The 15,810-nt window shown below is 45.8% G+C and overlaps 1 protein-coding gene across 1 annotated transcript; it reads right to left on the bottom strand.

Annotated features, from left to right (window-relative positions):
* Positions 1-6,471: 6,471 nt before the first annotated feature.
* LOC123191800 (importin subunit alpha-1b) lies at positions 6,472-11,043 on the bottom strand. The gene is made up of 11 exons (XM_044604397.1): positions 10,719-11,043; positions 10,517-10,613; positions 9,904-9,995; positions 9,676-9,807; positions 9,403-9,588; positions 9,157-9,320; positions 9,002-9,080; positions 8,136-8,264; positions 7,769-7,896; positions 7,288-7,659; positions 6,472-7,179 (listed from the first exon to the last, which is right to left on the bottom strand). The coding sequence occupies exons 1-10, from the start codon at positions 10,944-10,946 to the stop codon at positions 7,290-7,292; spliced, it is 1,605 nt and encodes a 534-aa protein (XP_044460332.1). The 5' UTR covers positions 10,947-11,043; the 3' UTR covers positions 6,472-7,179; positions 7,288-7,289.
* Between the last annotated feature and the right edge of the window lie 4,767 nt (positions 11,044-15,810).

Raw genomic sequence — 15,810 nt, forward strand, 5'->3', positions numbered from 1 at the left:
CCTGGTGTCGTTGTCCCGGCAAAAGATTCGCCGGGGAGCTTTTGTTTAGTCTGATGCGCATGTATGGCTTAATACAAGCTTTAGTCAACTTGAGAAGCCTGCCGTGGAAAGGAATGCAGTAGAGTTTGTCTGAGTCCGCGCCACGGCGACGCGTCTATGCTCACTCTTCGGTTACTGTCATAGGCCCGTTCTCTAGAACTTGAACTCTTTCTTTTTTGACTAACTAGTGGAGTAAAACTTAACTCTTTTATTTCTAAAGAAAGTTGAAGGGGGTTGAGAGGCTTGGAATTAGACCTACCCCTAAATATTCCAAAAAAGTAAGTTTCTTTTGCTAATTCACAAATTATTTTTGCATAAAAAATCCACAACAAAGATATTTTTCACATTATTGCAGAGAAAATGGAAAGAACAAGGGAAATGAAAAATAATTGCATTTGGCCATTTCGTTGAACCCCATGCATGTGTTGCCGGCCAGAGGCCGCACTACCTAGAGGGGGGCGTGAGGTTGCACGGCCTGAAGCTCCTCGGGTCGAGGGGGCGGGGGGTGATAGGCAGCAGTGTGGCAAGGAATGGGCTAGAACGACGTGGCCAAAGAAATCAACAACAGCGAAGGTGGGGTTGGGGAAGGAAACTTCCTCCGACCTCTTTTTAGAGGGAAAGGAGGAGTAAAACCTGCTGCTCTACTATAGGAACAACCCGCAAAAAGTTTGACATGTATGTTTTGTATTATATAGTTATTAAAAGGTTATAGGCGAAGTGTGAGATATTTGTCGCTCCTATATTTTTAGCTTTTACAGAGTAATAGATTTTAGGAGAAGGGCTAGAGATGCTTTGAGAAGTTTTAAGGGTGTCCCTAGCTGAACCCCTAAAAGGCTAACTCCTCAAAAGATTTTGTTTTTAAGAGTTAAGCCACTCCTAGCTTTTAACTCCTCAAAAAGTTGAGGAGAACCCTCCGTCGGCTCTCAAATTTGAGCGGCCACAACAAATTCTCAACAAAAATTCCTCCCATGCGGTGCTTTCATATTGCTCGATGCCCTTCACCCCGACGGGACTTTTCCCTGCCAACCACTTGGCACGCTCGTCGACACCCTGTCGTCCTCTCGGGCCAACTTAGATTCGCTTGTCGGTGACGCCACTGCTGGAATTACCCCATATCTACCATGTCGTCGCTACGCTCTCATTAACGAAAAAGGCCACCCTCGAGCTTGGTTTTGTGCACCCACGGAGGATCTAGGCGGCACCAGACGTGCCTGCACTAGCGAATTCTGAAAGCCGGAGTTTGACCGCGGTGAGCTTAGTCAGCCACCGGCGAGCACGGCTTGGAGGAGATTCTTCCTCCTCAGAGCCTGCAGACCATCCCACAACCCTCATGTCCACCCATAGCCTCGGTGTCACCTCAATGTCGCCGGCCGAGGCTCTCACCTCATCCGCCCGCATAGCGTTGGATGAATTGCACAGGCAAGATTTATTTATTTATTTTGCTTTTTCATTGTTCTTGCTGTTTGTTGCAATCAAATTCAACATGGAATATTGTATAGTGTAGATGCAGTGGTTAAGGAAGATGTTATTTGATGACTCTTCGTCCAAGGGGGGGGGGAACGATGATGATTTTGAAATGGCCATTGTCGTGATCGTCCAGGAGGACCTTCGGCGACCAAGACTAGGATCATAGTTCGATCGCTCGTACATCAATTGAGGTAGAGCAGTGGGTTATGCCAAGCTTATGAATGATTACTTTGCGCCCAATTCAACCTATTTGGAGAAGTATTTTCGGCGGCGATTTTGGATGCACCGAAGTCTCTTCAACACCAGTGCAAAATTTATTGTGGAGCATGATTCAGGGTTTAAACTGAGGAGGAGTGCATCGAAAGAAATAAGTGTGATCCTTTTGATGAAGTGTGTTGCAGATGTTTGAGTACTTGCCTATAGATGATCGACTGACAACATTGATGACTATTTCCGCATTGTGGAAGATACAATCCTAGAGGTCATTCGAAGATAAATGCAAGTCATGATTGAGATCTATGGACCAGGGTACCAAGCACGACGTATGTTTCCTCCTGGGCTTCTTCAGCAATTACGTGGTTCAGACGATCGAGCACGTTTCGGAGGACATAGGTGAACCATCGCCTTAGTCGATGTTAGGCGAGGCAGCTTGGCTGCCCTCCAGGGTTCCTTGGAGCAAATGTTGGTGGCGGGCTTTGAGCATTGAAGTTGGCCTTGCCTCATAAGTGGCGCCAGTGAAGGCATTGGGGACACAAGAGATCACTTCCATTTGATTGCAGGGTTGTTCCAGAGAGACCACCTTCATCCTACACCTCCTACGAATTGATAAAACTTAGAGCATCCGCTTTGGAAATTTTTTTGTTGTCCTACAAAACTCTACGCTTAAAGGTCCAACAAAGTCTATAAGAATAAATTTATGTAGTAAACATCAGGCTCTTTTTGGTGTCGTTGTCGGGGAGGTAAGTGCTTCAAGGTATCTTCTTTAGATCTTGCAATTTTGTTTTTTACTTTCTTGTTTTTATTGCACTACCTTGGTTTAAAAACAAAATGAAAATGAGTGCACTTGGTTATCCTTACAAAGTTTATCCTGAAAACATTGAATTTGAACCCAAAAAATGAAGATGTATTTAAGGAATAATTTAAAGAGGTGATTAAATGTTATTAGTATGCTTTCCATGAATGTCATTAATGCTAATGATGGTTGCACTAGTCATAATAAATTTCTGTGGAAAAGGTTATAAGCGTGTCAATTCTTGTGAAGAACATAGACCTTGTGAAAGAATGCAAATTAGGAGTGACAAATATTGCAAGAAGCATAGACATGATAGAGACTAGAGTGTGGCTTGAGAATTTAGATGATTATGCTAAAAAAAGTGTGCTCTTCATCCCATTACTTATAAATTATGCAATGCGTTGGTCATCTTAATTTCTAATTTCCAATGCATATATTATCATGATCGAATCATGGCCAAATATTGCGATGACATGATCACCTTTGTATCATGAAGATTTTTAGGGTGTGAAGAATTAACACGTCAAAATTGTTGGTTTGAAAAATCCGTTCTCACATATTCAGTTAAAAATATTCTAAGGGAAATCTTTAGGTATTCTCACATATTCCTCCCTCCGCATTTTCTGCATCATTCGAGCCTGGCTAAGGGAAACAATCAATTCGGTCGTTCCTAATGAGATGCTTTAAGATTCATGTTGTGCATGCCAAACAGTTAATACGGGCTATCAAACGGACCACTTTTACACCGCACGGACCTAATTGCGGGTAACCAAATGCGCCATTGACGCGAACCAACCGGTTAGATGGTTAGGTGAATAGTGGTATCCCTAGCCCATCAGGGTTCAAGTCTGAGACATTTCTGTTGACTACGAGGCGCTCACGATGACTTTATAAAATCTCAAGATGATATGTCGACTCAGTCTCTCAGAGATGCTCATATGGGTAGGATGTGTGTGTGCGCGCGCGCGTTCATTGAGGTGAGTATATGTGTATATATGAGCGTTTGCGTTATACTGTGTACAAACAAAGTCCCGATTGTTTTGATTTTTGAAATGGGATATTTACGGAATCCCATTAATAGGATCAAACCTTATTCCATGATATTTTCATAAGATTCTTCTTCCTTCTATTGATTCTTTTCCGATCAAAATGTACGGATCCATGTATCTACGTACATAGATTTTGTTCATGGATTAACGAAAATGTTCAATAGCTCTATTTGCGTGTCATTCTATGAGTCGCTTCCTTTTTCGTATCCCCACTCCCTTTGGTAACATCTACTGATTTTTTTAAGACATATTTCGACCCGGGCGTTTTTAAGAGGTTGTACTGAGACTGCTTTAAGGTTGAGGAACTGCCTTCTTCTGCTCCATCTGAAGCTCTACATAAGGGTAAGCTCGGACGGCCTGCTTGAAGATGACGGCGTGGAGCATGCAGCGACCGCTTGACGCCATGAAACCAGACATCAGCATCCAACTCGGGAAGATCTAGGAGGAGGAACTCACGGATTGTTGTGGTGATTGCCCTGGAGAGTGACGGTGGTGACAACAAACGACGGTACGCCACTGGTCATTGCGCGGATCTTGCAAGGGGGTTGTTTCTACGCTAGATTAACCAAACAATTTCCATTTTTAGTTGATACCATTTACAGGACCAAAATTTACGTTTGTGTTTCCTTTCCTAAAGGTTCTACAAGTACCCCAGTACCCCAGAGAAGTCGCCACATGGCCTTGAAGATAGTACGTTGACTATGTTTCTTGGAAAATTTGTGGCTCGCGAAGAAATAATTATATGATTCAGGTGATCAATCTATGGTTTTGATTTGGTGTTTGTAAGTGTTGATACATTTCTCTACAAACTTGGTTATAAAGTATGTTTTTTGAATAATGCTATATAGAATTTAATTTGGCAAGGAGGGCGTATATTGTGTAAGCATGTTTCATGATATACCTAGTAATACTAGTTTCCTAATTTGTATTCTATGTATGTCCAGATGTTGTACGCAAGAAAGCATAGCATGTTTCACCCCTTTTAATTTAGTTGATCCAACTAATGTTGAAAAAGTCACAAGAAAGAAATGAAAGGAAAGGAGAAAACTAATACCTTGACGAGCCTATGCAGCTCCATTTTTATATCTCATAGAAGCAATATACCTAATATGCATGCCATCGTCTATGTTGAAAACACTTGAAAAGATTAATGGTTGGTTCTTTGGCATATTAAAATAATATAAGAGCACAAAATATTGCATCACCTCCTTATAAAGGGAGTAGAATGAAGTAGAATGAACCACAGGGGGGAGCATATTTTCTGCTAGGTCAGTTGACGATATAAGGAAAAAGTCATGTTGTTGGATATTGCACTATTAGGGGAGCATGTGAAACCAGAGGCAAAAAGATATTGTTGTACCAAATAGACCGTTCTGATACACCATTTTTTGGGGGGGAATACGCTTAGCAGCATATCATTTCATTGATAGAGGAGGAGAAATAGAAGTTACAGGGAGTTACAGGGTGCACCCTCGCAGACGTACACAAGCCGGTGTCTGGGAGGGCGCAGCAATGAGCAGAGGGAGAGGATGCTCAGCCTCGAAGCAGGGGGTCAGGCTACAGGTAAGATGCTAGCAATCCCGGTGGCACCCGCCTTGGCCCAAAGGCGGGCATCGTCCTTGATGCTCTTGATCAGGACCTCGGTGGAGGGGCGAAGGCCGTCGAATATGGCCGCATAGCAATGCTTCCAAATTGCCCAGGCGGTCAGCGCGATGATGGAGTTGAGGCCTTTTCTCAAAGAGCCAGGGGAGGCCTCCGCGGCCGCGGTCCACCATGCGAAGAAGCTCACGGTGTCATCAAGCGGCGGGGCGACTAGACGGCACCAGGAGAGAATCTCGTGCCAGGTGATGCGAGAAAACACGCAGCCGGCGAGAAGGTGGTCGATCGACTCCACCTCCTGGTCGCAGAGAATGCAGGTAGGGTCGGTGGATAGGCCGCGGCGCACACGCCGCTCTGCGGTCCAGCATCGGTCGAGGTAAGCAAGCTAGAGGAAGACCTTGTTGTTAAGAGGGGCCCAGCTTTTCCAGAGAAGTTTCCAGCACGGCGGCGCGGTGAAGCCGTGGAACAGCGCGCGATAGCAAGAGCTGGCGGTGTAGGATCCGTTGGTTGTCCAGTTCCAGGTGAGGCGATCGGGCTCATCAGAGAGGACGACCAGCTGTAGCTTGCGCCACAAGCTTACGTACTCGATGACTGCCTGGGGCCCGAGGGTGCCGTGGATATCCCCAATCCACACACCATTGGCGAGCCCATCGCGGACCAGAGTGCAGCGGCGCCGGCGACGCGGTACAAGGGCGGTGAGGGTGGGGGCGAGCTCGGGAATGGAATAGCCATCAAGTCAGTCTAAGCATGAAAATGAGCTAAACTATGATTCATAGTTTTGAAAACAAAGAAATGCCTTTTTCAAAACTGCTCTTAAACTATGGGGATTCTAAGAAAATGTTCTGCATGAGAAGTGATGGCATTATCCAAGCTTGCCAACGCTTCTGACAAAATACGCGTTAGTTCAATGATTGGGATTAATATTTTGTTAACTACATCAAACTGATAGTGTTTGTGTAGTTCAAGGACGTCATCAGGCGAAAGCTCCATTGCACGCCATGGGACTGATGATCGGGTGAGGAGGGAGTTGGCTCAAATCGGTTCGGCAGTCGCTGACTGTGGGAGAGGTGGCGGATGACGTATAGATGACGTATGATACCGATCGGATCCAGCGGAGCGACCTCCATCCACACATGGCCGGCAATCATCATCCGTGATTGATTGGATACAGGTGAGATGCAATGATCGAATACACCAGGCACGACCAGAAACAATCAAAGGTCAAAAAATGTGCTTCATATATAGACCTTCAAAAGAAGTAACATAAAGAGAAGTGCAGAAAAAACAATAGGACCATGGGCAATGTAACCAAGAATTTCCTCTTTTGCGTCTATGTTCCATGACCGTAATCATACAAAACTAAACCAGGTTCCGCAGTAAAAGTGGGAACCAACTTAAACCCTGCTCTCCAACCATATACTCAAACTCATCACCACAGGGTGATACAACTACTCTTTCGCTAGACAGACGTGTAACAATCTCCAAACAGAGTGGAAACGACTGACAAGACAAAAACTTGAACATACAACAAAACCAACGAATAGACCAGCATGGGACTCCCAAAACCCAGTTGCTTTTGATGTTTATAAGGTGTGCTCCATACTCTTTCGACAAGTTAATACAGCACAGAAACACTTCTGACAAAAACCGACACAACCAACAACCGTGAAAACCCTATCTTTCAAGGTTCTTTTTACCTCACACAGATATATCAATATAATTTTGGTTCAAGCTATATTAGGAGGCAAAACCCGACTCTCCCGACAACACATGCGGCTCTGGACGTCCTCTGGTGAGGCAGAACCCAAATGATCCGACCGGTTGACCTTGAAGACTGACCATTGACCAAGCTGCACCACCGACGATGCAGCCCAAGGACTGACCCTGCTTAGACTGACTTGACGACTGCTTGAGACCAGACCGACAGGACCCAACAATGACTCGAACGACAAAGACCTCCCCAAATCTGACTAGTCCCAAGCAAGTAGCTAAGGTACACGTCCAACCGGGTATCTGCATGAATAATGTAACATCAGAATCCGACCAGACCACCATGACCGACCCAATGCAACACATATATACCATTAAATTTGTTTGAATGGCTCAAGAGAAATATCATACCTTCAGCCAAAGTTGAACCCACCCGATGGAACCGAGTTCTGCTGACTTCCAAAGTTGAAGCCATTCTGGGCATTATCACCTGAGGGCATGACCTCATCTTCCTCCTCCAACCAGTAGGACTCAAGCATCTTCACTGCCTTCTCATATATTTCTGTGTTGTCATGGCTCTGAAGGTTCTCAATCTTTTCCAGTCCCTCAGCGTCATCAATCATCTGCGCATAGTTGTTGACATCCCCTGCTCCAAGGTTCTTTTCTGCCTCCCCAACCTTCAGGATGTTCTCAAGACCTTCCAAGCAAACTGTTACAATTCTGGGATCCGGGCAAATGAGCAGATCACAGAGCGGCTTGATGCAACCCTGGGCAACAAGATACCTGCTCAACATTTCATGCAGAGCAAATGATATTAGAATACCAGCATGAAAATATGTACTAGTAACAATAACAAAGCACAAGCAGAAGCAAAAAACAGAAGTTCACATACTTAATCTGATCATGTGTTCCACCAGAAGTGGCATTTGAAATTGCCCAAGCTGCCTCCTTCTTAATGTCAAATTCAGCACCTTGCAGGAGATGGACCAGCGGACCAATAATGTTTGCCTGGATAACAGCCTGGAGACAAACAAAAAAATTAGAACTGTGGTATGCTCTATAAAGAAAACAACTCAAGCATGAACATTAACAATGGATCCCTTGCTAATTTATATAGATGACAATGAAAAAAGAGAAACTGGCTTCTCAAAACAAGGTTGGATGTACAGGATTGTGGAATTGGTGCTAAGCAATACAAGCCAGTGCCTTTTCTTTTAGAGAATATCACTATACAAACTGACAACACAGAGGGCACAAACCTGAATCTGGTCCCGGTTACCAGCTGTGATGTTTGAGATTGTCCAGCATGCTTCTTTCTTGATGCTTTTCTTGTGGTTGGTAGTCAAGAGGTTCAAGAGACAGGGAAGTGCTTGGTGATCAATGACACACTGCATCGAGATAAATTATTAAATACAAACACAGAACAACAAGATATCAGGTAAAGTGAAATTGCAAACACAGGTATGGTACTACAAACCTAGTTAACTAATGCATGTGAACAGCTATGTATTCATCAAATAAGCCTTTATGCAAAAATAGATAAGTAGATCAAAATAACTAAGCATTGGACAGAAAAATAGATAAATACTAATAGCACATTCATCTACCATGCTCACATGAGTCATAGCAACAATCATTTAAAACAGTTGCCATACATTGCCAGCAGTGGGGACACCAGAACCAAATATAATTTTAGTAACAGAAGCCAGATGACAATCCAGCTTGGTAGTTTGAATTGATTATACACAGCAGGAAAAAGAATTATCAAACAATTCATCTAAATTATGAAAAGAGAGGGACCAACAAAGCTAAATAAATGAGCTGCTATTCAACAAAACACATCTAAGAATCATAAATTCCATGAACCAGCACGGCAATTCAACAACCAACATAGCTAAATAAGCTCCGACATAAACAAACATTGTAGAACTTACAATAGCTGTCTAGTTATTTTATCACTTTCATGAGCTATAAGTCCTGTTAAAATTTATAGACATTTGAGGACACACAGTAAAATACCCAAGGTACTACTAACTACCACATGGATAACAAGGAATTACAGCTTTAATCATCAAAGTAACAGCAGGTAATATATAAAAAGAGAACAGCCCTCAAATGATCTGACCTGAGTCTGCAAATCATCACCAGTGACAATGTTACCCACCGTGCGCAGAGCTGGAATGAGAACAGAAGCCGAAGGGTGCCTAAATCAAATAATAGGAGTTAGCACATCAACCATATGTAGCTGAGGGAAAAGGTGAACATGAAAAATGCTCTTACAAGAGAAGCTCCACAAGCCGAGGAAAAACACCAGACTCAATCACGGATTGGATCTTGTCATTAGTTCCATCAGAAAGGTACGAGAGAGCCCAGCAGGCATCAGTTAGCACCTCCTCATCCTGAGAGTGGATAAGGCGCTGCAGTGCTGAGAGAGCCGGTTTGACCTGCCCAAGCACACACAGATCAACTCATAAGCATCATTTTTATAGCAAGTTCAATCAGTGAGACAACTTCACAGAATTAAACCTGTTCAAAATTTGGCTGTGGTTTCCCACGGCAGAAGTTGGAGAGTGTCCATGTGGCATTCCTGAGCATCGAGAGCTTGGCATGCTCATTGAGCTGCTGCAACAAAGGGAACAGACCACCACTTCCAAGCACAAGGTCACGGCACTTTGGAGAGTCACCAGCAACATTCCCCAGAGCCCAAACAGCCTGAAAATACAAATATGAAACATACAACATTAGCATCACGTCGTAAAGCCTCTAAAAGAAAAAAAAACTTCTGAGTTGTTCTCATGCCTGTTCGCGGACATCCTCACTAGGAGAGCTGAGTAGCTTGACAAAGATGGGCACAGCACCATACTCAACCACCACTTTGGTGTTGTCTGATGTGCCTGACGCGATGTTGGTGAGCGCCCATGCAGCCTCAAACTGTAACAGAAAAAATTAGGTAAACGTGTGCCACTTTGAGTGATTAAATGCAACTACAATAAATTAACATAACTTCATCATAAGGATTGTTCTCACCTGGAGTTGGGGATAGTCCTCCCGTGTGAGGAACTCAATGAAGCGAGGCACCACGCCTGTGTTGATCACTTCCTCAATTGGAGGGCTTCGCTCTACAAACATTGAGCAACATATCAGCAGGCGAACCAAATAATCAGTGTTGAATATTCAACAAATGGTGTAAGCCAAAAAAACAAGCATCCATTGTTTCCCTAATTATTATTTTCATAAGCATTGCAGGATCACATTACTGTAACAATGTTACCTAGATCGACAAACAGCTGACTCAGAAGATCAGCAGAACATTGATTTAAAAAGGCAACAGTTAAATCGAAAACTATGATACGGTGCAGGAGCATCCAAAAGATGAATGGAATTGACACGTTCAGTGAATTTTAAATCTCAGAGAGTAATATGGGGACAAGTAATTGATTTTGCCCCCACCTAATACGCAAGTAAACTAAGACCTATACTGGTGGTTTAGCGACGAGCCCACACGCAAATCTAGAACTGGCAGACCTCGGGGGTTATTAATCCACGATTTCACCAAAACCATCCTAATTTCATCCCTTGTAGTTCAACTAGGGCAAAAATATTCTCCAGAGACATCAGCAGATGTAAATTCAAGGCTCACCGATGGAGAGCAGCTTCCGGAACTGGGTGGTGGCCTCGAGCTGCACGGCGTTGTCGTCCGAGAGAACCGCCTGCACCATCGCGGGCAAGCCCTCCAGCTGCACGCGAACACAGATCCGAAACAGTCAGATCGAGAATCCCCAATCAGAGCCCTTACGAACAGACCAGATCGAGAGAGAGAAAACGAGGGACGGGGGGCGTACCTTCTGCTGGAGAGCCGAGGAGTGGCCCATCTGCGGCGCGCCACCGGCAGCGGACGCGGCGCCGGCCGGGAACCCGTCGCGGCGCTTCTTCTGGAGGTTCGCGTCGCGCTGATTCTTCCGGATCTCCACCATCTGATCCTCCCGCCGCCGGCGCCCGTCCTCGGCGTCGACGGACGCCTTGTAGCGGCTGCGCCGCACCTCGGCCCGCTCGTTGGGCCGCAGCGACATCGTCGGAGAACCTCGAAACCCTAGGGGGGAGGAGTGGGGGTGCGCACGCACGATGCGGTTGGGCTCGATTCGAAAAAGGGGAACGGGAGGGGGAGATGTGTGGGCGAGGTGGGGGGATTTTATAGGTGCTCAGGAGGGGCACGAAAGGAAAAGTTGGGAGTATGACGGTTGTTGAGCTGGATGTACACGGTATCGCACGGGTACATCTGGAAATAGTTGGAGAGTTTGAATTTTGAAAGGCTGGAGTACTTGGCTCGCAAGTTTGCGGTACTATTTGTTCTTTTTATGACGGTTATTACTGCTACTTGCTGGTTTTGCGGGGATCCTAACTCACCCACATGCTCCAAATTTCTTCGAATGGAGTACTCCCTCCTTCCATCTATATAGGACCTAATGCAAAGTTGCTGATCTCGAACCACATTAATATCAAAATTCAAAATTCCCGCGCTAGGCGTCGGTTGTAAGGGGAGGACAAAACAGGATCTCGCCCTGCCGTCTGATTGCATCAATGCCAGGCGTTCGATCGTGATGTCGTGTTCTTCCTCACATCGCCTCTCTGCTCCTATGTACTCCCTTCTTCCATCTATATAGGGCCTACTGCGTTTTTCGAGGCTAACTTTGACCAAATGTTAGAGCAACAATATATAACATGCAACTTACACAAAGCACACCGTCAAATTCGTATGTGAAAAGAGATTTCAATGATATAATTTTCACATTATGCATATCATGTACTATTAATCTTGTCAATAGTCAAAGACCGTCTTGAAAAACGCATTAGGCCTTATATAGATGGAAGGAGGGAGTAGTGTGTTATGTTCCTCACTTTCTCCTGTGATACGAGGTCACAACCCCATTCTCGTCGTGCTCGCATCTGCGGTGACCAATGCCTCGGTAGGCTCGCAACATCGTTGCATGTTTCTTAGAAGTGCGCAGGTTCATAATTTTGTGCTCGCAACATCATCGGAGGTCCACCCGGCTTGCAGCATGGGCTCGCAGCATTACCGGGTCTGCCACGCTCGCAACATGGGCTTGCAGCATCATCTGAGGTCCGCTCGCGCATGCAACATGGGCTCGCGTCATCATTGGCGATCCGCGCCCTCCTTGCAACATCCCAACCTACACCCATAGCATGAGCTGGCCTTGAAGCACCGACCGTCGGGCCTTGCAGCAGCGCGCGGGTGAGCTGGTGTTCGTGGGTCTGATTGGACGATGATGTTTGTGGTGGGTAGGGAGAAGTGGGGCATGCTCGTTGGGGTGTGATGCTGGTGGTGGTGGTGCTACGGTTCGGGTGGTACGCGCAGGGAGGCATGACTCTGGTGGTTGAGCTCGCCGGAGGTGTGAGATTAATGTCCTGCAAGAGCACACGGTGTAGCACTTTCATAATAAGTGATGTGTCAAACTCACAGGAAGCCAAATGGAAGGCACTACTAACCCCAAAACTACGTTGTCACCGACATAGTTCCGTACGCGTCCAAACCGGAGTTTGGAAATAGTCGAATCTATCGGTTGCTAGGGAAAGAGAATAAAAATGAGGTTTTATCTTGTAACACCCACGATGCGGCTATATCGCCCACGTGTCGAGGCATGACTTAGAGGCATAACAGCATGATGGTTTAGTCGCAAGTGGGGTAATCTTCACACAATCACATGTACTGAATAAGAAATGGATAAAGAGTTGGCTTACAATCGCCACTTCACACAATACATAAATAATTCATCCATCATCCAAATACAATCAAAGGTCCGACTTGTTGGAAATATGCCCTAGAGGCAATAATAAATTGATTATTATTATATTTCCTTGTTCATGATAATTGTTTATTATCCATGCTAGAATTGTATTGATAGGAAACTCAGATACATGTGTGGATACATAGACAACACCATGTCCCTAGTAAGCCTCTAGTTGACTAGCTCGTTGATCAATAGATGGTTACGGTTTCCTCACCATGGACATTGGATGTCGTTGATAACGGGATCACATCATTAGGAGAATGATGTGATGGACAAGACCCAATCCTAAGCATAGCACAAGATCGTGTAGTTCGTATGCTAAAGCTTTTCTAATGTCAAGTATCATTTCCTTAGACCATGAGATTGTGCAACTCCCGGATACCGTAGGAATACTTTGAGTGTGCCAAACGTCACAATGTAACTGGGTGGCTATAAAGGTACACTACGGGTATCTCCGAAAGTGTCTGTTGGGTTGGCACGAATCGAGACTGGCATTTGTCACTCCGTGTGACGGAGAGGTATCTCTAGGCCCACTCGGTAGGACATCACCATAATGTGCACAATGTGATCAAGGAGTTGATCACGGGATGATGTGTTACGGAACGAGTAAAGAGACTTGCCGGTAACGAGATTGAACAAGGTATTGGTATACCGACGATCGAATCTCGGGCAAGTATCGTACCGATAGACAAAGGGAATTGTATACGGGATTGATTAAGTCCTTGACATCGTGGTTCATCCGATGAGATCATCGTGGAACATGTGGGAGCCAACATGGGTATCCAGATCCCGCTGTTGGTTATTGACCGGAGAGTCATCTCGGTCATGTCTGCATGTCTCCCGAACCCGTAGGGTCTACACACTTAAGGTTCGATGACGCTAGGGTTATAAAGGAAGTTTGTATGTGGTAACCGAATGTTGTTCGGAGTCCCGGATGAGAACCCGGACGTCACGAGGAGTTCCGGAATGGTCCGGAGGTAAAGATTTATATATAGGAAATCCTGTTTCAGCCATCGGGACAAGTTTCGGGGTCACCGGTATTGTACCGGGACCACCGGAAGGGTCCCGGGGGTCCACCAGGTGGGGCCACCTGCCCCGGGGGGGCACATGGGCTGTAGGGGGTGCGCCTTGGCCTATATGGGCCAAGGGCACCAGCCCCAAGAGGCCCATGCACCAAGAGATGAGGGATAGGAAGAGTCCTAAAGGGGGAAGGCACCTCCGAGGTGCCTTGGGGAGGAGGGACTCCTCCTAGCCGCACCCTTCCTTGGAGGAAGGGCCAAGGCTGCGCCTCCCCCCCCTCTCCCTTGCCCCTATATATATGTGGGGGGTGGGAGGGCAGCCATACCAATGTTCTGGTGCAGCCCTCCCCTTCTCCCAAGTACTTCTCCTCTCCCGTGGTGCTTGGCGAAGCCCTGCAGGATTGCCACGCTCCTCCACCACCACCACGCCGTTGTGCTGCTGCTGGATGGAGTCTTCCTCAACCTCTCCCTCTTTCCTTGCTGGATCAAGGCATGGGAGACGTCACCGGGCTGTACGTGTGTTGAACGCGGAGGTGCCGTCCGTTCGGCACTAGGATCTCCGGTGATTTGGATCACGACGAGTACGACTCCATCAACCCCGTTCTCTTGAATGCTTCCGCTTAGCGATCTACAAGGGTATGTAGATGCACTCTCCTTCCCCTCGTTGCTGGTCTCTCCATAGATAGATCTTGGTGACACGTAGGAAATTTTTTGAATTTCTGCTACGTTCCCCAACACGACTACGGAACCAAAATAAAGGAAGACAACCCCTAATGCTAGATCCCCGATCATCCCAACTGGGCTCCACTACTGATCATCAAGAAACGAAACGTAGTAACGACCCAGATTCTCATCGAACTCCCACTTGAGTTCGGTAGCATCGCCTGCACTGGTATCCTCGGCACCTGCAATTATTTGGAAGTATATGTGAGTCACGAGGACTCAGCAATCTCACACCCGCGAGATCAAGACTATTTAATCTTATGGGTAGGATAGGGTAATGAGGTGGAGCTACAACAAGCACTAAGCAAATATGGTGGCTAACATACGCAAATAAGAGCGAGAAGAGAAGCAACGCAACGGTCGAGAAGCTAGAAGTGATCAAGAAGTGATCCTGAAACTACTTACGTTCAAACATAACATAAGAACCATGTTCACTTCCCAGACTCTGCTGAAAAGATACCATCACGGCTACACACGCGGTTGATGCATTTTAATTAAGTCAAGTGTCAAGTTCTCTACAACCGGGCATTAACAAATTTCCATCTGCCACATAACCGTGGGCACGGCTCTCGAAAGTTTATACTCTGCAGGGGTGTCCGAATTTAGCCCATCACAAGCTCTCACGGTCAATAAAGGATATTCCTTCTCCCGGAAAGACCCGGCCAATCTCGGAATCCCGGTTACAAGACATTTCGACAATGGTAAAACAAGACTAGCAAGACCGCCCGAATGTGCCGACAAATCCCGATAGGAGCTGCACATATCTCGTTCTCAGGGCACACCGGATGGGCAAGACGTCGGGATGGCATAGACCCTGGTTGCCCAGGAGGCGCCGGACATCGCCTAGTTCGGACCAACACTTAGAGAGGCACTTTCCAGGGGGGGTTAAAAATAAAGATGACCCTCGGGTTGGCCGACCCAAGGGAAATGTATACGTTGTTAGGCAAATGTAAAACCAAGGTTGGGCCTTGATGGAGGAGTTTTATTCAAGGCGAACTGTCAAGGGGTTCCCATAACACCCAACCGCGTAAGGAACGCAAAATCAAGGAACATAACACCGGTATGACAGAAACTAAGGCGGCAAGAGTGAAACAAAACACCAGGCATAAGGCCGAGCCTTCCACCCTTTACCAAGTATATAGATGCATTAATTAAAGTGCACAAACAACACTACAAGTTAAATGGAGTCCAATATGCAATGAGTTGCATATTGACGAAACACCACATTCCATTATTTAGGTATCTCTCGTTTAAACTACTCAATAATATTAAATGTTATTAAACATGGCAAGAGGTGAAGCATAATAAAACTACCTATCTAGGCAAGTTAAATGAGGCCGGAACAACAAGCAACAATTCCGAAAAATCCTCATGTGCATATTCTA

The sequence above is a fragment of the Triticum aestivum genome, chromosome 1A (genome assembly GCF_018294505.1).
Source record: "Triticum aestivum cultivar Chinese Spring chromosome 1A, IWGSC CS RefSeq v2.1, whole genome shotgun sequence".
Classification (NCBI taxonomy): Eukaryota; Viridiplantae; Streptophyta; class Magnoliopsida; order Poales; family Poaceae; genus Triticum; species Triticum aestivum.

Excerpts from the sequence above, each read along its gene's own strand:
- LOC123191800 (XM_044604397.1), bottom strand. The coding sequence starts at position 10,946 with ATGTCGCTGCGGCCCAACGAGCGGGCCGAGGTGCGGCGCAGCCGCTAC. Across the intron at positions 9,996-10,516 it reads CCGGAAGCTGCTCTCCATCG|AGCGAAGCCCTCCAATTGAG; the intron begins GTGAGCCTTGAA and ends CAATGTTTGTAG. Across the intron at positions 9,081-9,156 it reads CGGCTTGTGGAGCTTCTCTT|GCACCCTTCGGCTTCTGTTC; the intron begins GTAAGAGCATTT and ends TATTTGATTTAG.